At 38.8% G+C, this 26,519-nt stretch overlaps 1 protein-coding gene across 2 annotated transcripts in view; it reads right to left on the bottom strand.

Annotated features, from left to right (window-relative positions):
* The window catches only part of Prkg1 (protein kinase cGMP-dependent 1), a 1,315,555-nt gene that overhangs the window by 1,219,242 nt on the left and 69,794 nt on the right, over window positions 1-26,519 (bottom strand). The window contains exon 1 of one of the 2 annotated variants that reach the window (XM_008831093.3): window positions 12,835-13,509. The exons of the other annotated variant lie outside the window; for it this stretch is intronic. Coding sequence (XP_008829315.1) covers window positions 12,835-13,145 — 311 coding nt within the window. The 5' untranslated portion in view covers window positions 13,146-13,509. Of the gene's footprint in view, window positions 1-12,834; window positions 13,510-26,519 lie in introns of those variants that run through there. 2 annotated transcript variants of the gene reach the window in all.

Raw genomic sequence — 26,519 nt, 5'->3', positions numbered from 1 at the left:
AATCTACTCTAGTGCTACTCTTCTTTAGTTCTTTAATAAAATTTCGGCAAATGATCAAAAAATAACCAACTGAAAACTAAGCCACAAAACATTTATTATAAATGTATATAATTGTGAAGGTTTTTAATAAACTTTCTAATGGTCAATTAAAGATGATAAATATAGAGGCAAAATATGAAATGAACCCCTGGAAAATTAAGGGGCTGTTTCTTTACAGTGAATTTTATTCAACAGGGAGAAGCACAGGTTGCTTCAGAAGTAAAAGAAACAAGGAGAAAAGTTTAAACAAGAGTAGTTTTAAAAATTATGTTGTTTCCCTTCACAATGATAGAGTGGGCTAAACTATGTGAGTTTGGGAGTTTAGAGTGGGAGTCAAGGAGCAGAGTGAAAAACCTGTCATCAGTGATTTAAAAACTCACTAGCAAGAGTTCACCTAGATGTTAGTTAATAACCTCTAAGTCCATCTAGCAAAGAATCCCACTCTCGCCATGACAAATAAATATATCCTTGAGTCATTTTCCATCCATTGCACTGACAGTAACCCTTAGGAGCACAGAAGGTGGAGCACTGCTCTAATACCTGCTGTGATAGAAGACTGTATGACACAGAACCTCAGGGATGGCACCCAAAGATAAGAGGAGCCACAGGAGAGATCCCTTCCAAAGGGTCACCTCCTCAGGGATGAATACTGCATTTATTTTAGACTTTAGAATGGATGTCTTAGTAACATGTTGGTTCAGTTTTATTCAGCTCTCTGCACTCCTCATATGGCTGTTGTCCCAAAGTAGATCAACACTGGTCCTTCTGATTTCTTAAGGTACAGAATGTTTACCTGAGTTGCTTTAAATACTTATATTATGGATTGTGCTGGATAGCTTCAGTTGTCAACTTGACACACCTGGGTAGAAAGAATCTCAGTTGAGGAATTGCCTCCATTGGACTGGCCCGTGGCCATAGCTGTGGGGCATTTTCTTGATTGTCGAGTAATAATATGGGAGGACCCAGGCCACTGTGGGTGGTGCAACCCCCTGGCCAGTGGTCTTATGTTGAGTGAGAAAGCAGGGTGAGCAGAGTGTTTTCCCTGGATGGGACTCCTATAATAAACCTCACCCGCTCATGGCTCAGGACCATTGCCAAAGAGCGGACACAAAGATAAGAGCCAGGGTTGCTGCATGAACATAAGGAAACAGACTCTTCCAGGCCTCTGGGAACTTGTTCATATGAACTTGCAGCATGCACAAGTCAACTCAGTCTGACAAAAACCCATCACATATCTGGGGAAATGGGTGGCAGACCCCAACTATTGGCAACTGATTACTACAGGGTGAGAGAAAGTTGATCTTCAAGGGAGTGACCTCTAGTTTGGCTTACTAGACTACACTGGATAAGCTTGTACAAGAGACATCTGGGTACAAAAGCTTGACTCATTAGGCCTTAACATACATGACAGAATGCATGAAATCTGGTGGCGGGGGCTATAAGATGGTATGGATGGTAGAGGGGGCTCTAAATATGATTAAGATGTATTGTGTGAAATGCACAAAAATTCAACAGAAAATACTTTAAGAATAAAAAAACCATAAACAAAAAACAACAAAAGAAAAAAAGCAAGCTGAGCATAGGTCAGAGGAGTAAGCCAGTAAGCAGCATATCTCCATGGTCTGTGCTCCAGGTTCCTGCCCTGCGTTCCTGCCTTGGGCTCCCTTGATAATGGACTGTGAGCTGTAAACCAAATAAACCCTTTCCTCCCCAAGATGGTTCTGGTCAGTGTTTTTATCACAGCAATACAAAGTAACTAAAACATAGACACAATATAACTTTTGGTGAAAATAATACAATATTTCTCAAAAATCAGTATTGTCTACAATTATGTCTTATAATTGTTCACAAGCATGTAAATAATTAGTCAAATACACATATTTAATGCTTTAAGTGTCTGATTTCTCCCTTTCTGGAAGTTTCTTACTTAACTATTATTATTTTTAAAGAGCATAGACTACCTGCTTTAGTACTTAGCTATCAAAAAGAAAATACTTTAAGCTAAGCATTTCTCACCAAAGTCAAAATGATGAGAAATAAAATATGCTAATGCCTAAGCCATCTAACAAAGGCGAGGATGGTGCCGCCAGGAAGTCTGTGGAAAGGTGGCAAGAAGTTAACCAAAGATGGTTCATTTATGGTGAGCAGACTGTTCTAGGTATTTTCCATTCTTCCCCATGAAGACCATCCCAAAGTTCTCCCCATTAACTGTATGCCATCTGGTGTTACCTGAACACATAACTGCTCAGTTCTTCTTGTTGCTTTTTTATTCATCAAAAGAATAGAGTTCTCCCTACAAAGTTATGCTAAAACACGTAAAAGACAGAGTCAAAAGAAATTGTGTTTTTATGTCATATTTCCCTTTGATGAAGAACAAAAAATATCTGCAGTACTGTTTTGAAGAAAGGAAAAATTACTACTTCCTGATCAAGGCTGCAGATATTTTTAAAGTCATATCATAATTTCTTTCACAATATTTCTGAAGCTTTTCAGGTCTGTAACAAGAAACACAGCTCATCCACATGTTTGATGGTGTTCAGCACCTTTACAAAGCCAGGTATTAAGTGAATGGCAGCAACTTTGAACAATTCATTCACTTCACATCAAACAATATGCTCTGGGAGAAAAACTTCAGTGCTTCAAAACTGAAAAGGTTCAACTAAGAAAATATATTTGCTCAAACAAAGACAAACTGCAATGAATGTATCTGCCAGCCAAAAAAAAATTCTTTAAGTGTTTTTGAACGTACTTTTTGAAGCAGTGGTATCATTAGACAGTTCCAAAATAAGAGGGTAGCAATTATCTACCCTATTATGAAGGCCATGATTCACATGAAGTCTCATGTGCTAACTCCCATATTTTCTTGTTTTTGTCTTCCCACTGGCAGAATGAGTTACCATCGCAGGCTTAGCAAAACAGTACCTGTCGCTCCCAAACACTTAACACATTCTGCTAGAACAGCACAAATTTAATCCAGGCCATCTTTTTTTACTTACCTTAATACAATAAAGTGCTACTCAGTCACTAATAGTCTGGGCAAAGTGTTTATTGGGCAGATGGCAGTATGTAGTTGTGCTTCCTGTTGGCATGTATACCAGCCACCTGCAGGCATGGTAGAATATGACTATTCCACTCTTCTATCCATCTCTAACAATTGCTCCAAAGGGGAAAAACTAGGAATGCCCATTTTTCCCTCTTGTCATGAGCATCCTTTATCCTTTCCCTAGTCCAGACTTCGAAGCACAGTCCAAACCATTTTTATTGCTAAAACTGGCCAGTTAGGATGATGCAAGGCATACCCAGCTACCTTCACAAGGTCTCTTTATTCCCTGCTCTAGATCTGGTGAAACTTTGATATTGCCATAATACACCTGATTCACAAAATGCAAAAGTTGTTTTTCTTAGCTATCACTGATATTAAATAAAATTAATCATATTAAATTGAATGACAGATATTATGGTTCACTCATGAACAAGGAAGAAGTAGAAGGCTATTTCTAAAGAGCAGGCATTGACTGCAGGGGAGAAATAGAAACAACATTATAACATCAAAAATTAGAACATCTGTTTTGAAAACACTGAAATCACAGGGGAAAAATCATGTAAAATATTTACTTATGCTTTGACTGGGTGTAAGAAACTCCACCTTTACAGAGAAGTAAATGCAACTACAACTGTCTTACAACAAATGTAATTATGTTTAATTTGAAATTATGATTTTAGAAAGGCAAAGGTAATTAAAATTGCTTTATTTTTGATGCAGATGAAAGCAGTATATGTTGGCATGGAATGGCCATTAGTAGCTCTTCTCTACTGCTTTTTATCTTTCCCTGTCTTAGAAACAAAAAAGAACTCAAAGACAGGTGTGTTTCTAGGGTCCCAAAGGCCGGTTCATGTGCTCCACTCTGCTTCTAACTGCTAAACCATAGCAAGTGAACACATGCTTCTGGCTGTGCTTCTTTCTGCTGTTAATTCCTCTCATCCTTCCCATTTAGGTGCAATAACCAAAAGAAGGATTCATAACGAAAGTGTTTACTTTCCTTATGATTAACTTTCCTGTATAATTAATGTTCCTAATCCTCTGGGTAGCTTTATTCCATCAATTCTGCTGTAACATGCTGTCTGTCCATTGAATACATCTTCATATTTACAAAAGGCAGAGAGACAAGCAAGTTCCTTCCCTGTTGACTCTGATCCTAAGATGAATTTTACCAAAAAACATTTGCAATTATGTTAGCACTGCTTCTGTGAAGTGCTACATTGGCTGGTCCTCACCTAGAAGATAACAATTGAATTACTATGATCCTATCAGAGACCACTACTTACATCTTAGGACTTTTAATTGAGAAAAGAGAGCAAGAAGGAAACACGGAGCTGGCCACAGGGACAGCTGTGAGGTCAGAGCAATAGGGCTAGGGACTCATATCTCTCTCAAGACCACTCCCTGCAGGCGTACCTCAGACCTCATCTGCCATTGGTGCCCAGATCTGTTCCTTCAAACCAAACTGTGTAGAAAGGGGTTTGCGGGGTTGATGTGTTTGCTCTGCTTTCGTTGAAACCTCCTTGGAAAGTACTTCTCAGCCAGAGCTCAAGCTGTTTGCCTTAAAAGGATAAAATATCTGTAGGAGAAAAAAAAGCTAGCTGGCTGCCGAGGCATCGCATACCAGACAGAGAAAAGCTACAAGCCCTTTGCTGCTCTTCCAAGAGGGGCTCATCTTTCTTTCACCTTCATCAATTTCACATTTCCTAGCATCAGCTGGGATTCAAGGAAGCAATCTCTTCAGCTAGTGAGGCAGCTGCCCCCAGCAAAAGTGGAAAGCAAACTTAGGATGATGGCTGATCCGAATGTATATTTGATCACTGGCCAGGACTTGTGGCACGCAGGAAAGAGAAAACATGCTTACCCATTGAACAGTTACTGATGCTTTTGTGTGGCCTGAGCTATAGCAGACAACCCCAGAAATCAGAGAGAAAGGGGCATGTCCAGATGCTATAGGCATCAGACAGCTGGAGTTGCCTGGTTCCACAACAAGCAGATTCCTCTCTCAAAGAATGGGAAGTCAAGTAACCTACACACAAACTCAAACAGGCTAATGAAGAGTTTCTCAACTCCGGATAAAGATAAGACTTGTCTCTGGAGCTAAAATAATACACCTATTCCCTAAGCCCAGTACCAAAGCAACGGAATCAGCCTTAGAGCTGGCATCCAGCAAAGATATGCTGGCAGTCTCCCTCAGCAGTTGTAATAAGTAGGCAGGGTTGAGAAGCAATGGGCTATTTTGAATAGCACATACTTACTATAAACAAGATGACATTATATACTTACAATTAAAAAATAAAATCCACTCCTGCTTTCGCAAGCCTGTTAAAGGCATTCAACTCTTACAATGGTAAATTGATTCTGGTACTTTATTTGCTAACACACACATACACACACACACAATGTCCTGTCATCAGAGTGGCTCTCACATTTTGCAAAACATTGGGATTAGCTTAGAAAACATTCACAAAATTCTGATTTAATTCATTTGTGGTAAAACTTAGGCAATGGGTTTTTTAAAGTTCCCCAAATGATTCTAATGTGCAATCATGTTTGGTAAAGAGTTCTATCTAATTTCTTCTACTTCTCCTTAGGTTCTTCTGCTTCCTCTTTAATTATGGGTGAACAGATACTTCCCTCAGAACAGTCCATATGCTACTCTTAGGTTTTCCTGGAGTTGCCTAATCTTCCCAGACTTTGGGGCAGTAGGAAACCCTAGTGGTTAAGGAGAAAGGCTATGGCAGTAGAAATTCTTGCTCAGCCTTCCACTAACATGCTGCTTAACTTCTGAGAGCCTAGGTATTCGATTCCTCAGGCTGTGAAATGGGGATAACAATTTAAAATATTCCTCACAGACCTGTTAACAAAACACAAGGCAGGGGATAAGAAGTTGGCTCATTGGGTAAAGTGCTTGCTGAACAAGTGTGAGAACATAAGTTTGAATCCCAGCACCCACTTTAAATCCAGACATGGCATTGAGCTTACAACTTCAGTGCTAGGGAGCAGAGACAGATAAATCAATCCAGGGGCTTGTTAGCTTGCCAGTCTAGTCAAAACAGTGAGCTACATGTTCAGTGAGAAAGTCTATCGATGATGATGATGATGATGATGATGAGCAATTGAGGAAGTCATCTTCATTTTAACCTATGGCCTCCACACGCTCCCATGCTGGTGAGCACAACCTCATACAATGTGCACATATACTCATACACCACACACACACACCACACACACGATAAAAGGACACAGTACAGGTTAATCAGAGGAGTGATATATCTGGTCCAGAGCAAGTGCTCAATGAAAATAAGCCATCATGATGAAGATGCTGCTGCTGATGGTACCATTGTTGACCTACTATTTCAGAACAAGTATATAATGACTTGCTGCCATTTCCTCTGCCTTGTGCCTACAGAAAGACCACCACACCCTTGCTGATGTTACAGTAAGGGATGCTTCAAAGGGAAAAATGCAAAGCATTCGACATAAACGTTGGTCTAAAGAGAAACTCTGTGTGATTTTCCACCAATATGGCCCTATGTCTGGTTTTGTGCACAAAGACCACTTTACTTGCAGTTTCTGTTTCAGTATTATGGCATATTTATATGCCCATAAAACTCATTGCTATCTTCAAACTTCCTTATAAATCTAACATAGCCTTAACAATACTCCTCTCCTGCCCCACACCCCTCAGACAATCTTCTTCCCACTCTACTCTCCCGCTTTGTTCATATTAATAACTATGATTACAAAAATCCATTCAGAAGCAAGACACTCATGAGCGAGTACTACTGTGAGTCCCACCTTGTACTAAGCATCTGCTTTGCGTAGCTGCAGGCTTTTGTGCTATTGTTTATATTTACATGGCAGTTTTGGAAGGAGAACATTCCTCTGCTCTTACCAAGGAAATTATATTTAGAGAGTTCAAACATGCTGCACAGAGTTAATTTCTCAAAAAAAAAAATTTAAGAGATGGCAAGGAACACAGTCATTACTACAGGAGATGTGGAGAGGGACTAGAAGTGGTGTCAGAAGGCTGGGTGTGAGGAAGTAGAGAGGGGTTGTCAGGGAGGGGTGGCAAAGAACAGCAGTGAAACAATTCAGATTAGGATTCAAAATGCCACAGATGTGATTGCATAATGAGCTGTTGAGCGGGCTGGTAAATGCTGCTTTCAGCATGTGATTATTTGTCACATTGTCTTGTGTTCTTGGAGCTAGGAAGGTTCAAGTCAGAGGGTCTGGAACGCCAGCAGCAGGCTGGTTCCTTGGGATGGGCAGCTGCACCTATGGTAGAGATAGCAGAAAGAGCAGCCTGGCGTTCGAATATGGTTGCTAGGATACCATGGAGACCCTCCATTGCTAAGCAGACAGAGGGAAAAGAAAGTGCCCATATGCCTTATAACCTGCAAACAGCAACAATGGAAACATCCCATGTCTTATTCTACCCTTTTCCTTACAGGAATCCAAATCCAGCTCTGGTGAAATGACAAGTAGTGGAAGCTTGGAAATGTGCCCCACTAGAGCAGGGAAACTGGCCATTTATATTCTCAGGCAGTCCCTAGAGCTACTCTATTTAAGGCTTGTCAGTATTTTCATTATGAGTCTCATTTTAGGGGCACCCAACTTGACCACGCTTCCAAACACCCTGATGGGAAACTGAGCAACCTGATCCCATATATTTTTATGAACGCTTCTCACAGCTTCTGCTTACTGCATAGGCTGCAATGTCAAATTGAGGATCAAACTTAAATGGGAAACTATTACAATAACCTTAGGTCAGAATTTAACTCCTCCAAAGCACCTGGGAAGATGAATTTTTTAAAAAACATCAGGTTGCATTCTCATCTATGTCCATTTGCCCAGGTATGCGAGGAGTCTGCAGAACTGGCCTGTGACACATAGCTAGATTATTTCCTTTTTTAAAAAAATATTATTTATTTTTTATTTTATGTGTATGAGTGTATTGTCTGCACATAGGTTAAGTGCACCCGTGTTGTGCAGTGTCCGCAGAGATCAGAAGAGACTGTTGGATCCCCTGGGACTGGAGTTACAGAGAGTTGTTAGCTGCCATGTGGGTGTTGGGAATTGAAACCGGGTCTTCTTCAAGAACAACCAGTGTTCTTAACCGCTGAACTATATCTCCAGCCCAGATGATTTTCTTTTTAATTATTATTTATTTATTTATTTATTTAATGTGTATCAATGCCTTGCCTGCATGTAGGCTAATGTGGAACTGGAACTGGACTTACAGATGGTTATTAGCTGCAACATGGGTGCTGGTAACTGAGCCCACGTCTTCTGAAAGAGCAGTCAGTACTCTTAACCACTGAGCCATCTCTTTAACCCCATTACTACATTATTTTGAATGGGAACACCCTAAAGTGAATTGATAAAAGTACTTGGTTTCAAGAGTGGATCTTGGTTTCTCTAAATATATTTTTTTTAATTTTTAAAAATGATTTATTTAATAACAACATACTTAGAAGAAGCATATCATTACAACACAATTGACATATTCAATAACGTTTTCCTGAGGTAGGATGCATCTCTTTCAGATTTGGCTGTAAATTTTTAGGTTTACAGTTGAATTATTACAGTTATCATCTCCTTCTTGCTTAAATTAAAAACTCATACCTTGCTAGTACAGTTATGACTCAGGAGATTATGCTGGGAGGAATAGAAGCGTGCAACCACGTTGTGACTTTCAGAGATTTACTACTAACAAATAGCCCTTGGTGCAAAATACCCTACACACACACACTCACTCACTCACTCAATACTTAGTTATTCTAAAAAACAAGCAGAAGTGCCTTCTTATCTACTTTATAAAATCATAGAAATAGATTCCTCCCCTCTCTCACTGACTTTAAGCTGCTTTTGCTCAGTTCTCTGCATGGTACTCAAGTACAGCCATGAGTTACCATCATTCCCTGTATCTCTGCTGTTGGCTTGGGCTGTATGTCTCTATTTCCCACTCCCCCACTCCTTCTTTCTCATTATGAAGCACTTAAATCACAGTAGACCTCAAATGGCACAGTAAAAAATCTTGAGCTTCCACAAGACTTTCTGATAACGTAAAATGAAATGAGACCCATGGAATCCGACCTTCTTCGTTACCTGATCTGAATTTCACCTCACTCAATTTCTAAAACATTTACTTGTGTTGTATTATAAGTGCCCTGTCAACTTTAATGGCAGGATTTCTGTGCCTTATGATATTTTCTACAGAACATATATCTTACCCAAGTATTGAATGGGCCTACAGGGATCATTTGAAATTTAGTACCTTTGGAAAACCTACACTTTAATATTAGTCCATCTATAATTATACTAGAACACCTTAATTTTCATGACTTCCTACAGAACTGCACAGCATTTAAGAAGACGCTATTTCTCTTGAGATATGATAATATCGAGATTTAGAAGGTCACACAGCATCGTTTAAAAAATTAATTCCTCCTTAAAATAAGAAAATAAAATTCTTTTTTATCCCCAGTTCTTTCAAATTACTTTATAATCACAAAGTGAAACAGAACAGAACAAAACAGAACATGTCATCATTCTCTGAAGTTAACCTACCTCAGGGGTAAAAAGAAACAACTTTACAAAAACACACAGACACTAACAAGTTTTGATAGGAACTCAAGTCTACGTAGTCCAACCAAAATGGCACATAAGCTGGTGATAGCTAAACGCCAAAGATTTGAGAATACAGACAATTGGCAGAGTTTCGATCAAAATACTAGAGACAATATTCTGATGTAGTCTAGATTGTGATTTTAGGAATGAAATGTTATGAAATAAAATTGCTTTAGAAGCGCATGTGAACCAGCAGGCTACCTGGTCTCATAGACTGTATGACTGAGCTCATCTGTTTGTTTCATTTTTAGGGTATCGTTTGTCAATATATTTTAGAACATAGAATCTCTGTTCTCCATTAACAGGTAGTTGATCGGCAGCAATAGGATATAGATTCCAATTTGCTACATCAGTTCTTCCCTTCATATTCATAAGCGAACAAGGGTTTCAAGGCTACATCTATACAGATCATGAAAAAGACCAACAACAACCCTTCCCCATCCAGAAGTGCTCTGTCTCTGTGGCAGAATCTATCAGAGCTTTTCTTCCAACTCTCACTTTACAGGAAAAAACTCTCAATTAAAAAATGTTTTTTAAAATGATCAGTGGTCACTAAATATATAGAAGTTTTAAAATACTATAATTTTTAAAAGGCAATCTCAGGAAGCAAACACTAGATGGGTATTTTCAACTCATTGGATAACTGAACAGAATTTCATCAGATCAGGTAGCTGCCTCTATTGCTGGAACAACCAAAAACTAACAGGAATGTGGAGCTGAAATCAATTTCAGTCTACTTAGATGGATTCACTTTAACCTGAACTTTACAGTTATCTGTGTACTCTGTGGATAAGTAACCAAATGTAAACGTTATTAAAGATTAAGGATATAAACACTTGTTGCCAGTAAGTCTGAATGATAAAAAGATTCAAATGAAATACGCTGGAATGCAAAGAGTTTTTAGATTTAAATTTTCTTAATTCTATGTGGAACTGTGTCATGCAGCCATTCAAATGGCATGGGAGAATAATCATTTTGCATACAATATACTATTTCCTCTAAAAAGGTACATGCCACCACTCAAGGCAATTTTGTTCCGGTTTCCTTTATGTAGGTGTGAAAAAAGAACAGATGTTTTTCCAAAATTATTTAAGCTTGGAAGACATTTTATCATTTTCTTCAATATAATCTTTCAGCACTAAAAAAAAAACAAAAAAAAAATAAAACAAAAAAACACCATGGCAATACCTTAGCAATTGAGTCCTTTAAAATACAAGTTATTAAATAAGACACAGGATGCAAAACACTGCTCAACAGATAGAATGTTTGTTGTAAGAGGATGCATAAATTATTTGCCATTCTAATTTCATTTTCCACCATAGACTTAAAAAAGCACAAGTACTCTATGTAAAACACTAAGGGTTGTGTAAATGTACCACACTGTACAGTCCATTCCCTGCTGCCCGGATTCCTTTAGACCGGAAAGAGCACCTTGAACTGGAGTTATCAGCTGAACTGATCATGCTACATTATAAAACCTATTAATATGGTCGTTTTTATAAAAGCAGTTTCTTCTTGGTTACTCCAAAGTCCTGAAAATACTAAAATTAGAACTTAAAAGGCAAAGAGCTGTCTTTGAGTTATTTTTTCATCAAGCAAAACTTGGCCCAGGAGAGATGGCTGTGTACCTCATTAGCTAAAACAGGCAAGCATGCCAGGGACTACAAATTAATTTACTACAGAAAGTTCTGGGGTGTTCAGATCTCTCAGGTTTCTAAGACTAGTTGAAGTCTGTTGGTCTATTAGGGCAACTTGGTATGGCTAGAATCTCAGGGACACTAATCCTTGTCATCTCTCCCACTCCACAGAACTCAAACTCCTTCTTCAGCTACTTTAGCCTGCAGCTACTTTAGCCAGTGTTTCAGGGGAACCAACATGCACAGGTTCAACCCATATGTTGTCAGAAGTATGTGCAGCGCATACTCTCGTACCCCTTCCCATCCAGTAAATATAAGTGGAGATAGCCAAGCTTCACTCTCCTATTAACTCACTGTGTTTACGAAGTAAAGAGTTCCCAAAGACCTTCTGTTATTATGTAACATGTGTCATCCAGTCTATGTGATGTAGTTAAGAGCAGAATAGCAAAATCCTTTGCTTTATCAATTATGTCATAATCTATTAATTAAAATGCCACTCAGATGGGTGCTCTGGTCCTGTGAGCCTCCTGTCTCTGCTGCTCACTCTCCACAGACTCTGAGTTGAGTGTTGTGTAACAAGTTTCATTCAGTGTTCCCAACCAAGTTATGAAGCTACTGACATCAAAACTACCCTGTTTTCTAATATGCTAGAACAGCAGCAGAGTGGTACTCCAGATGGCCAGGAGTAAGGCACAGGATAGACCGCACTGGACATAACCTGTGCTTATCTGCACTGACTCTGAGAAGATGCAAACCCCCTTCCCTCAGGAGATGGAGCTGTTCATTACTGATCATATGAAAATTCCTTTAGGAAAAGAAGCAATAGTCTCCCTCAGATGTTATAAAAACATTTTTGTAGAAAAAATCAACAGACTAGGCTTCCATTTATGGACTATAAATGTCATCCAACACAGGAAATAAAAAATTCTTCCCTTTTATATGCATATTGACTTGTTTTTTTGCACTTTGATGGTGACAGAACATCAGGTTGAAAGGTACCAGCGTGAAGCGCCGGCATGTAGAAAAATCCAGGAGAGCCACAGAGCAGGAAAAGTCAGGGTGATATCAACGCATTTCATTTCTGTGTGATGAGCCTGCATTTAGGATTTTCCGGCTGGCCAGGTTGGCTGGGGCTTTGGGGAGAGACTGGGGTTTTGATTCCTCCCTTCAACCGTCACTCACACCAGCAGACACACACCTGAGGTGCGTCCAAACTATGTACAGTAGGTGGCATATGTGGATGTATATGTAGATGTTTAGAAAATACCTTGACATCTGACAAAGACACGAAGGCAACGGATGTGCAGGGAGTCTGGCTCTGAGAAACGTGCACAGCCCCTCAAGAAGTACCGTGAAAATGAGACATTTCTGAGGATGAGCACAGACACAGCAAGCGGGAGGGGCGGGGGCCGACAGACAATACAGAGACCCGCAGCTCCCCACCGCCAGGGCGCCACATGGACCCGGCGAAACCCTGCTTACTGTGGGCTCTTGGGGTAGAAGGGCAGGGTCACATGGCTGAGGTCCTGGATGTCGAAGGCAGTGGGCTCCGCGGAGATCGCCTGCCGCTTGGTGCGCGGTTCTCCCTGCAAGGTGCTGGCGCTCTGCTTCTGCGCCTGCTGTGTGGCCGGTCGGATCACCGAGCGGTACTTGTCCAGCTCGTTCTGCAGCTTCTGGATCAGTTCGTCCTTCTGATCCAACTCCAGCTCCAGCTCATCGATGAGAGCATCCCGCTGCCTCAGCTCCTCGATCTTCTCCTGGAGCGCGTACTGTAAATCCCGCAGGGTGCCCATGCTCCTCCGGGCTGCCGGGGCTCCTTCGGGCCGCTGCTCCTCGTCTCGGGGCTTCCTCCCCTCTCGGATCAACTTTCGCTAAAGTCGCCGCTGCCTCGCGAGTGCAAAAGCTTCCTCCTACTTGAGACCAAAGCCAACCCTGGCTTCTGAGCATGCCCAGTCCGCCGCTTCAGCCCCGGAGAGTTTCAGTGTGCAGATTCCACTTCTCTGGGTTTAGGGATGAGCAAAACAGGTCCAACCCGGGATTAACCTGAAACGCGGTGTGCGCCGCGGCGCGGGGAGCAGAGCCACAGGCGCAGTGACCCGCGGCGGGAGGAGGGGACTGGGCTGGAGGCAGCGGATGGTCGGCCAGGGTCACCAGCGCCGGGCGCCTCAGGAAGCACGAGATGTGTGTGGGGAGCCTGATAAAGCTGGGGGTGCGCAGGCGGAGCGAGGCTGGAGCGCTACTTTGGAGGTGGAGAGGTGGGAGTGAGAGGACCGGAGAGAATTGAAAAGGCATCAGCGGGCTCCCCAGCAAAGCCGCCTTGAGGATGTGGGGCTAGGATCCTGGTGACATGGGAAGACAGAGCAGACTGTGCATCCTCACAGCTCTGACTTCTGGAGGTGTTTTGACCACAGCATCACCGAGGAATGCTCCTGGGCGGTGTGCTGAGCTCGGGCTTCTTCCATGCCACCTTCCCTGTGGGGAGCGCCTCACACAGGTGTCTAAGGCTTGCAAAGAAACTTGCCTCTGTGGAGGTGAGAGCTAAAGTGCTTTGGAGGGATTCCCTGGGTGTCCAGGTGCATTTGAGGAAGGTTTGGGGCGGGGATCTGATTTCACCCCCTACCCAGGCCTTCCCACTCTGCTTCTCCCCCTTTTCTGCTCCTGCGGAACTCAGATCAATGACTTTTTCTTAGCGCAAAGGCCAAAATCCCAAATGAATTTGGGCCCCAGAAGGCATTTGCGATGCTGTTTTGTCCCTCCCACTTGAGAAGGGATCAGCTGAGGAATGGTTCTCTGGGGCCTTGCTTCTTCCAAAATATTTGCCTAATTCTTATATAAATGACTAAGGTTAACTAAACCTTCACCAATTTGTCCAATTTTGCAGCTTTTTTATGAGGAGCCTTTTGATTACTCTCCTTCCACACTCAGTATTACAATTCTCACCCTCAGTATTACAATTCTCAATGTTCTACCTGTCCACCCTTTAACACAAAAACAAAGCAGGTAAAAATACATTGAAAATAAATTGCAATACACAACTCTTCACTGAATTCCCAACCGGGGACATAAATTTGTCTCAAAAAAAAGTAACTCACTTTTCCTCTTAAATACACAGCTTTTTATATTTGCTAAGGAAAGAATCGGCCAGCTTGCCACTGGCCCAGAAGCAAGGTTTTAAAAATATGCTCCTTCAAAAATACAGGGGCAAATGACGAAGAATTTGCAATCCTAAATATTTCCCACAAGGACTGTGATCTAACTCTCCTAGTACAGATGACTTAATTTGTCTGCTTGCAACAAGAAAAGTTAGGGAAGTGCATTTATTTTAGAATGTACTTACTATAAAAAATGTACAAGTCCTGAAATGTTTTCAATTCGCAGCAGTAAATAAAAGTTCTGATTTACTGTTTTTTTTAATTATCAGTGATCCATGCAGAAGTACTATGGCTTTTGTATAACTGACTACATCCTAGAACAGCTTCCTTTGGGGACAAGTTCCATCTCCTAGGCAAAGAGCCAAATTTTACTTAACCTGTGGGAATTCTTTACTTCCCTGGGAAAATATTTAACACTAAATGGTCTTTTTCTTATCCATCTATCATTGGAGTCCTCAAAGCCAGGAGTTTATATCTAAGAATGTATCAGAAGCAATGTCAGAGACCTATTTGGACAACTGCTAATTAGGATTTTAATTTTCAATTCATGAGACTCACTTGAGGCTTAAGTGAGTTTGCTTAGTAGCGCCAGCTGAACAAAGTAGAGACAACATTGCCTCACTTTTAGAAAGCATGTTTAGAAGGGTGAGAGAAAGGGGTAAGCAAATTGTTCCCCACCACCCAAAAAATTATTTTTAAAAGCAAAACTTCAACCATAAGTATTCAGGATTTTTATCAAAGTGAGTTTTTTTTAAATACTAAAATAGATACTTTACTTCAGTGAGAGAAACTATACACAAACTATAACATGCAAACATGTCACATCTTCATTTTAAATAAATTTCTCAAAATTCAAAATTTTCTCCATGATAAATCTGACTTTGAAAATCAAAAATCCATTAAAACGAACTCAAAGAAAGTGAATGGTTGAAAAGACATGACCATTACAAATGAATTACACTTTGAGCCAGGTGTGGTGGTGCACACCTTTAATCCCAGCACTTGGAAGGTAGAGGCAGGCAGATCTCTGTGAGTTCAAGGCCATCCTGGTCTATACAGTGAGTTCCAGGCCAGCTGGGGCTACAGGGAGACCCTGTCTCAAAAAGACCAAAAACCCCACAATACTTAGATATATTTCATTCACTAACTGTGGTTATTTTGATATATCACAGTGAAAGATTTATCGTCCTCTTTTTTTTTTTTTTTTTTTTTTAAAAAAAAAAAAAAAAAAAAAAAAAAAAAAAAGGCTTACACTTTGAAAGGTTCCAAATATGTTGTCATGCTAGTCTATATTATGAAAAATATCTATTATATGAATTTCTCCTAAAAGTTTTATACTTTTATACAAAATTAAGAATTCATGGCTTTTCTTTTCAATTCATAAAGTCAAAATAAATACCCTTTGTACATTCATTTATTCATTTATACTTATACCATGGGCATCCCTGGAAGTCAAAGGATAACTTGCAGAATTCATTTCTCTCCTTTTGCTGTGTGGATCCTGTGGACTTAACTAAGATCATCCAACTTCACAGCAAGTACCTTTTACCCACTGAGCTACTCACTGACTCCAAGATAAATGTTTTAAATATGTTTTTTTCAACCATTTTTCTGATTGTCTGTTTAGAGTGTAAGAGACAAAGTTCCCATCTCTATGAGCAACCCTTACATGTTTGAGTATATTTTGCATGGTATTTGGCTGATGCTAGAAATAAATATTATATGAAAAATCAAAGTCCTGAAATTGCCTCTGAACTGACAAACTGTTTTTATTCAGCCTCCACAGTGAACTTTTGTAAAAGATTTATTTCTTTTAGTGTGTACGTGTGTGTGTGTGTGTGTGTGTGTGTGTGTGTGTGCAGGCTCCAAAGCCAGAGGAGGTTGTCAGAGCCCCCTGGAGCTGGTGTTACAGGTGGTTGTGAGCTGCCTGACATGGGTGCTGGGAACCCAAGATGGGAACCAAATGCAGATCTGGAAAAGCAGTACACACTTCTAACTGCTGAACCATCTCTCCAGATCCATTCACAGTAAACTTACTTCATTGAATTAATGTAGAATTTCAAAGTCAAATTTACTTTTTTCCTCATTAGGATGTGCTTACCACAGATCTGGAATGGAATGGAGTTGAATGGCATTGAATGCCTAGCTCAGAAGAGACTTTGACACCAAATGATAACGTTTAGAATAATGCACTGTTGAAAGAACTGAGCTCATACCCTAGGATTCCATAGTCAGTTCACAAGCTGCTTTCAGCAGTCTCCCTTGCTCATATCCTTAGTAAGAGCAAAGTTTCACTGGTAGCCAGACCACCCTGGTACATCAAACTCAATGTGCTCCAAATTTGCAGCCAGGCCTCATAATTAAGGATAAATATTACCATGCCTTCCTTACTTCAGTCTCTGAATCACTTAATGAAATACTCAATGAAGTAGTTTTATTACAATACTGGTTATTTTTAAAAATAAAGTATGTTAGAATCTTTCACTCACAGCATAATTAATCTCAGAAGAACCGTGACAATTTTATTATACACTTGTCCACTCCACTGATGCTGCATTTCCTGAAAGAAGATTGAACTTGAAATGTGTTTCTACCATTTGTGTGCATACATCATAAGCAGGGAAAATAGATGAAAGTGTAGCTGAGCCATTTTAGAGACAGAAGCCATGCCTTACAGGAGGTTACTAAGATAACCCATAAGTTGGCTACATTATTATTTATATTATTTTATTAACAATGTCTGAGAAGTCAAAGGTACAGAATCACCATATAATGGATGGAAATGTCTGCATTCAAAGTCATATTATTTTATGTGGGACTCAAATGATCCTGCCCCTCACTGTGGTAGATAGGACTTCTAAGTGTGACTGTTGTCTTTTGTTCTGGATCAAAAGAAAAAAGAATGTCACTAACATGAACTACCTTGACTGAGGAGAAATTTGGGAAATCCTTAAAGGGCAAGATTATGATATTTTAAAGTTCTTTTCTCCCCAAACCTAGCTTAACTCCAGCACCATTTCACCTTGGTTTAAGGCAACCAACTCATAACCATTTGCCTCAGATTGACCTCCTTGTAATATAAAATTGATCAGAATTGTCCCAGTTTTATAACTAAGAGTCCTAAGTAATTCTCAGTTATGACCAAACAAGGATAGTTGATCAACCTATTTAACTCAGGACTACTGAACCACTCTAATAAACATTTTAAAAATTTGATCCCAAAGTTACTGATAATAAAGTAAAACCCAGAAAAAAATGTAAATCATAATATCCACAATTTTAGTCACATTACAAACCCATTTATACATTTGTATATATGAAGATGTTTCAGAAAAGCAATCATCTTATCTCAACGCATAATAACACAACAGAATTTTTTGGACTGTAAATTGGTAAATTAGACAAGGAACTCTCTTTAGTTTATTGCTTTGGAAGAAACAAATATTACACTGGTTTCCTGTGAATTAGGCACAGTGATTGGAGCACTTACTATTTTATTCACTCAAAATTAGATTAGTCTTACGATTGCATTTGGAGAGGGATATTTGGTCAGAAAGAATCAACAATTTAGTGGATACAAGCAACAACCCTAATAATTTATCTTTTTTGAAGTCATGTTACTTCAAATGATGGGTTCTGCATGGAAAAGAAAAAACATTAATGATGAAAAACTTACTGCAGAGACTTGGAAAGTAATAGTGCATTGTACTGCAATTGGTAATGTGCTTAGCATTTAATACTGAATTAGTGTCATGCCTAATATTAGTTGAAATGAATTCTCATATTCCATGGCTCAAAATTGTGGTATGTTATTATTAGACCTTAGGCTAAGCTGGTCTTTATGAAAATCCATGCACTTACCAAATGAACATTACTTTGTACTCATTAGTAAGCTGCCTATTTCCAATGGTGGAGAAATAAGAACTTTTTAAGAAGAAACATGTATTTTTAACAAATATAAACATTTTAAATGTATAAAATATAATTTAAAACACTGTATTAAGCCAGGCATGGTGCATGATTGAAATCCCAAAACTTGGAAGATGAAACAGAAGGATCATTGATCAGGACCAGTCTGGGCCACAGAGCAAAATGATCTCCAAAAAGTTTTCATTCACAGAAATATTATTATTTACTGTACTTTAAGTCCAGGAATCATACATATGTGCAATGCAACATCAAATATCTCCCATATGTAACTAATAAGCTACAGTTTCTCCATCCCATTTCAGTGATTCTTCTGGTATACGAAATGCACATAATTTACTAAATGAATGCGTGTACCTTCCACAAAATATTCAAAAATATTTGCAAACTCTGCTTTGGAAATCAAATTTGACATCATGTTACCATGGAAGGACAGCTCTGTGCTTCATGCTTTTCTTTTGGTTGTTGCTCTTATTTAAAAATTTTTTTTGATTTTTAAAATTTTATGTATATGTGTGATTTGCCTACATATATGTAGGTTCACCACATGCGCACAATGGCCCTGGAGGCCAGAAGAGGGCGTTACATCCCCTGGAACTGGATCTATGGACAGTTATCATCTGCCATGTAGATGCTGGGTCTGAACCTGAGTCCTCTGCAAGATCTCCCAGTGCTCTTAACCACTGAGCAATCTCACCAGCTCTGTTATTCTTGTTTTAAATAGCACTTAGCAACTGGTATGAATTGGTATTCTCCTCTTACATGTTGTAATCAAAAGTTAAAGAAAAACCTATTTTTTTTCCAGTGAACCCTTTGAAATTAGTAAGATGGAAAAGCACTGAGGATTTAAATAGATAATGAAGTAGAAGTTTGGTGAATTAAAATTGGATGAGTAAGTAAAATGACTGAACTAAACAAGAGAATTGTTTCTGTATTGTGAAAGTGCCAGATATTTAGGGAAGAGGAGCAGTCACAGACAAAACATACGTAGTAGGAAAGTGCGAAGGTTTCTCTCTCTCATTAACTTCGTGGGCAAACAAATATCACTCCACTTCAGATTTGGGAAACTTTCAATAGTCCGACATTCACACAATCAGCCGAAGATGGAAATTCATAAATTCATGTTTCTGTTGAGAGGCAATGAAACAGAAGGCTGCAGAAATGCATGGCTGTCGTTCCATTTCAGGGCCAGCACAGGCTACCTGATGCCTGTGCAAATACCAGTCCTGGAAGGAACAGGGGTGTAAACCTCGGCTTGGGCTCATGAGACACATAAATTTGTTCTGTATCATAACCAACTATAAGATCATCGGCGACCTTCCCTAGTGTACATATTTAGAAAAGATCTAGTAATTATTTTCTGCTCTAGGTTGAGCCTTGGAATTCATTTTTGCAAAGCATAGGCATTTAATCTGGTACATGAAGAATGTTTTAAATATTAGTGACTCAGACTTAAACTTAAAAGACAAATGTGTAAACATCTACATGAAAAAAAAAAAAATGGGCCTGGGGAGATGGCTAAGTTGTTAAAGTGTTTGCCATACAAGCATGAGAGCCTGAGTTCAGATCCCCAGCAGCCACATAAAACACCAGGCAAGTCTGTGCAGGCTTATAACCACAGTGCTGGGAAGGCAAGCTAGGAGCAGCCCTGGAGCTTGCTGGTCAGCTAGTCTCCCCCAATCTACTGAGTTGTTGATCTTTAGGTTCACCTTATCTCAAAATATAAGATGGAGAGCAATGAAGGAAAACACCCAATGCTGAACTCTGACCTCAACATGCAAGGACATGAACCCATACACAAGCACACATGCACACATACACGTTCATACACCTCCCTGCACACAAAGAATTTACCTCAAACAGCAATATATATTTCATAGGCTCAGTGTAGTATAAAAATAAATATAAAAATGTTTACGCTTTTGAGGATTAACAGGAGATTCAGTTTATCTCAAAACATTTCATTATGTAAGAATGTTTTCACTCAAAGATCAGAGTTAATTTAGGGAGTTATTGTGGAAAATTCATCTAAGTTTTCCACAGAATGTAGCACAGTCAAAATTCAACCTTTCTTAGGAAAATATAGATGTTGACTAGTAATTTTAAGTGGAAAAAATGACAGGGGCGTCTTGAAAACACTTCACTCACGAAATGTTAAAAGTAGTTGCTGCTTACTAGGAGCAGAGAGAACCTTGGAGAAATGTGCACATTTTCACTTTCCAGTTTCCACTGGTCAAAACCTCCATCACGTCCATCACTGAGTAACCAGAACAAGATGAAGAATACTCTCTCAGAAGACAGACTGAAGCATGATTTATTAGCATTTCATATTCACTCTATTACTTCATGTATTTATTTTCAAGCCCACACATAAAGAAATACCCAAATACAGTGAATTAAATGACCCATAGAATCAGGAGCCTGAGGTGTAGGATCCAGTTCAGCGCCAGCCTAGGATACTTGACCAGACACTCAAAATTCAAAAGAAGAAAATGGCAGCCACACTTGCCATTATGATTGGGCCATCCAAATCCAAATTGTTTAATTCACCATTCTAATTTGTATTCTAAAGAAACTAAAGGCAAGATAATTAGGCTCCCAATTCTCAACACAGTAGAGATTTGATTTATTAACATTTATATATCTTTTTACAAAGTACTGAATTGTACTTGGTTATACATTTATGTTCATTTTCTTTCAAGTAATCTTAGTGATGACCTTGTTGACATTCAAAAATCCAAGGTCTCCTGCAGCACAAGCTGGCCTGGAACACACTATTCAGCAATCAAGACTGGCCTTGAACAACTGGCCATCCGGCCTCAGAGCTAGCATATTTATAAGCATGTACCACCACACCTGACTTGAATATGTTATTCTTTTCAATTGACTTACCTGTGATACCCTTATCAAAGACAATCTTTCATAAAATGAATTTGTGCTGCTGGTTTTAGTCCATCTTATTTTCTGTACATTTAAATATTCAGTGCCTCTGTGCTGTTCATATCTCTTCTGACTCTGTACCCCAAATTATCATTAGTGTTATAGGGGTGACTAAGCTCTACCACTTTCCCATATTATATGAAAAGGAAATGTGTCCTTTCATGAAATTTGTTTATTAATACTCATTATCGCAACTTTTAAAAATATGTGTCATAGTCATCCTTGGTTGTCATTCATTCTCTTCCCTCACTGTCCTTCCCCATGCTGACTGCATCTGTGGCTCCTTCCCTTCCTTCTATTATCTACTGCCTCTTTCCATTTTCTTTTCATGAGTATTCCATCACCTACCTTAAGATCTCTTCCTTACCTCCATGATCCCCTTTCTAGTTTCATCACACACACACACACACACACACACACACACACACACACACACACACACACAAATTCTTAAATGCAGGCTCCACATATAAAAGAAAACATGCAACATTTGTCTTTCTGCATCTGGCTTATTTCACTTAAGATATGATTTTTAGTTCCATCCATTTTCCTGCAAATGTCATTATTTCATTTTTCTATTTGGGTGCATGAAATCCCATTGAGCATTCATTCTGCATCTGCTTATCTATTCATCTGTTTGTGCACATCTAGGCTGGTTCCATTATTATTATTGTGAAAAGTGCACCAATACACATGGGTGTTCGAGAGTCTACTCAGTATGCTGAATTAGAATCCTTCAGGTCCATATGCAGGAGTGATATAGCTAAATCATATGGTTGTCCCATTTGCAGCTGTTTTTAAACACTCTATAATAATATCAATAATAGCTATACACATTTACCCATCCACCAACCATGGATAGGGACCCCTCTCTCCCCATATTCTTACTAGTATTTCTTTTATTTGTTTTCTTGGTGTTAGCCATTCTGATTGGAGTGAGAAAAAAAAATCTTGAAACAATTTTGATTTGCATTTCTCTGATAGCTTAGGATGTGAAACATTTTTTGCAAGTGCTTATTGGCCATTTGTATTTCTTTCGTGAACAAACTGTCTGCGAGTTTATAAGCCAATTTACTGGTTGGATGGTGTTTTGGAGTGCGATTTTTTTTGCAGCTCTCTATATGTCCTGGATATTAGTCTTTCTGAGGTGTAGCGGGCAATGATTCTTCTGCCATTTTGTAGGTAGTCCTCTAATTCTGGTGACTGTTTCCTTTGCTGCACAGAAGGTCTTTTTTTATCTCATATACTGCCATTTGTGAATTCTTGGGATCAGTTCCTGTAAATGCAGTATTTCTAAAGTGATATTGTTCATCTACTTAGTCTTTCTGTCATTAATATACATAGAAGCATTATTTGGTTCACTCAAAAATGCTACCTCACATTTCTCAGTAAATAAAAGTTGCTGAAGACAATTTAGACCACTTCAATCTGCAACAGAAAATAAACTATAGTAAAAAGTATTTGCAACATCTATTTAGTTCTCTAAATTCGAGTCTGTTGCATTGCTGTGTGGATCTATGTGAGGATAGCAGATGTGTTGTACACCTGTGTCTATGTCCTGGCACATGCCCCACAGGCACTCACCCACCACAGCATGTAAGCTATAGCACCTGCTCCTGACCAACCTGCATTCCTGTAAAAGCCAGTGGAGAAAGGAGATAGATGCATCAGGAATTATTCTTACTCAACCTTCTTAATAAAGATATTTAGAGAGAGAAATCTATCCCACTGACCTTTTCTCTCTCTTTAGGCATGGGTTAACTGTCTTCACCTTACAAGGCTTTAGAAGTCATTGAAATATAAAAGATAATTATAACCAGGAAAAGGAAAATTTATTTCAGATTTACAGAAAAAAATGAATGGTATCACCCTACACTCCAGAGAGTTCTGAGACTGCAAATGATAGCACTTTGTTGAGTCCCTAAAATCACATGATTGCTCAAGTCATTATTTTATTGTTGTTTTGTGTGTTTTTATTTATTTATTTGTTTGTTTGTTTATTTATTTATTTGAGACAGGGTCTCCTTGAGGCCCCAGCTAGCCTGGAATGCACTATGAAGACAGCTATACTTCATCTCACAGAGATCCTCCCGCCTCTTTCTCCTGAGTACTGGGATTAAAGGCTTGTGCCACCAAGCTGCTTTATTTTGTTTGTTGTTGTTGTTGTTTTATTTTAGTTTGGGGGTAACTGATATTTTTAAAGAAAAATAATTTTTAAATGTATCAAAATTAAATTCAACATGATATGCCAAAAAAGAGGAGAGTAAAGGAATATTTCAAATCCATTGAAAAATAACCTCAGTTTTTGTTACATTAATATTTTCAGAGTTCTTTTCCATCCAAGTATATACTAGAGCTCAGTGCTTCTTCAAATTGTGAACTAAGGAAAATTACTTTGCAAAGATAGTGAGCATAGCAAAGAAAGATTCCACAGTCAGCAATGTTTGGTTACCACTGAGATACACTCAAAAAAGATTTTATTTTCTTTGTTATCCTGTTTTTGAAAAAAATGCCCAGCTTCAGTTATGAAACTCCAAATTAAAAATACAATGTATGCAGGAACAGAGATGGCTCAGCAGTTAAGAGCACTGGCTGTTCTTACAGTGGGCCTGGGTTCGGTTCCCAGCACCCATATGGCTGCTAATAACCATATTTAACTCCATTTCCAGGGGATCCAATGCCCTCTTCTGGTCTCTTCAGGCATGCACACATGTGGGACACTTACATACATGCAGGCAAAACACATACATACTAAAATAAATAATAGTTGCAATATTAAATATTAATAATAAACATTTACAAATGATCTAAGCAACTAGACTTTTTGTTTGTTAAGTCTCATATTTCATAACATTCAATTATCTAAAGAAAAGGTGGACAGCTTATTAAAAACTATAAGTACCTTCCTAGTTTGTGAAATCCTTTATAACCATAAGGAATTCTGCATACACAGCAACATCTGCAAAAAACAGAGCTCTGGCCCCCAAAACAAGACTGCCAATCACCAGTATCTGCCCCTTACAACCACAGTTTGCCCACTATATAACCACAGCCAATGACACAACAGAAAACCAGGATCATATGACAAATTTGGTGCCTGCAGGAAAGACTAGCATTTCCACTCAAGCGATTATCACAATTCCTCTCTTTAAAATTAGGCTAGGTTACAAGACCCCTGCTCAGACTGAGAGTATGCTCAAGGGAAAATTACTGTGGTCTCAAAATCAGAACAGTAATTGATTAATAATGAATTCTATAATCCTTATATTGTTTTTCAAAGTCTCCAAGCGTCAAGCAATTTCATTTTAACATTTCAGTGCTTCTCTGATGGTGATTCTCTTTCTACTGGAAGAACTGCTTTCCTTAGTTTTTACTTCTAATCCAGCCTCAGTCATCACCTCCCATCTTCTGAGTCAATAACTCAGTAATTCAGTTCTTCAGGTCTCCACCGGATAGTTCTTCCTCTGATAGCCCTCTGAGGGACTCCATCATATTTCCCCTTACAGTATAGGGGTCCTTATCATGACTTGTGAGTGTATATTACTTTCATTGATATTTGTTAAATAAGCAACATCCCCCATTAAACTGAAAACTCCAGGAAACAAGGATCTATACCCATTTTACTTGCCAACACTTAACATAAAAAGACCCTATGTATTTTTAACAGAACTGAGAGAATAAAGGGAGGAACAAATGAGTGAACATCAACATACTTTCTGATCAAGAGAGAGGGATAAAGGGACAATTTTTTCTGTTGGTAAATTGTGATGTGTGAAATAAATAAAACTTATCAGAGGCTTAGTTTAAGACTTTTTATATGTAATAAATCACATGTATCAGGAGCTAGTTTAAAGGCATGTTTCTTTTTCAGAATAAAACACTTAGACGCCCATTTTCAAACAACATATGTGTATGCTTAAGATGCATAGCTGTGCTTTCTTCCTGATACCTTGGAATTTTTCTAGAAAATATTTCTTGATGTCCATCCATTTCCTCAAATTACAGTAAAACAATCAGCTCCTTTAATGCACTTTGCATCACCAGGCTCAGTTCCTTGTTTCTTTGAGGCTATGCCATGCTGCCTTCATGGTCTCCAGGTACCTTCCACGGCATCAGCCATTCCGCATGCCGCCTTTGTTTCTTCCACAGTTCCAGCTACTCCCTCAAAAAGCTGTCTAGGAGTTGGGGTTTTTGTTTTGTTTTGTTTTGATGTTGTTATTTGGAGAAGTCCTTTTTGGTATGTGCCTTTTACCAAAAACTCCTACATCATTTGATATTGTTTTGGAAGCAGATGCTTCCAATTAAGATACTTTACTAGAGTGATCATGAACCAATCAGCAACATCCTACTGGCATGTGATACCCCAATCAGTAGCCTTTCTCCACATTTTTTGCTCTTTATCTTCCCCTAAATAATATGATATTTGACCATTCAAATAAAATAATAGCATTAATACCATAATCAACTTGAACACAAATGCCTTTGGGCATTAATGTCAACTCTAAAGTTATAACACTGTGTTAAATTGCTCTTCCATTAAATCAAAGGACAACTACATAATTTGTTAATGAAGAACAATAAATATTTCTTAGATCAATGTTTTCTGTTAATTTTTAAATGTGTGAAAAAGGTTTGTGAAGTTCTTCAAATTTACTGCATTTAAGTACAGATTTTGTGGGGAAAAAAAATCAACTTTTGGCAAACATAAAAATAAATCTAAGTTCAAGCTTTTCCTATGAAAAAAGCAAGACTCTTATCAATGAGAGACAAGTCTTGAGACAAACATTCAAGGCACTGGCACTTATCCCCCCACATATCTCTATAAATAAAGCTTTGAACTTCTGCTACATTATGCTCCTGTAGTGTCTAAGTGGAAATGTGAGTTTCTGATTTGCAAGTGTAAGAAGTTTCTGAATCGTCAAGGAAACCTGAGTGTTAACAACACTTGAAAATAAGAAATCTCATGGCATCACATCCTTTACCTTTAGGGCTTTTTATTATAATTAATCCTCCAACAAAACAGGCTAATGCAGGTATCAGCGCACACACCCTTTCTAGAAACAGCCTTTTCAAAGAGGAAAGATACATGAGAAGAGAAGTCATTAGGGCCTATGAGAGAAAAATGTCTTGTTGATTATATATATATAT

This window comes from Nannospalax galili, unplaced genomic scaffold, assembly GCF_000622305.1.
Source record: "Nannospalax galili isolate Female #2095 unplaced genomic scaffold, S.galili_v1.0 scaffold175, whole genome shotgun sequence".
Classification (NCBI taxonomy): Eukaryota; Metazoa; Chordata; class Mammalia; order Rodentia; family Spalacidae; genus Nannospalax; species Nannospalax galili.
This window is presented reverse-complemented; position numbering and strand designations above follow the sequence as displayed.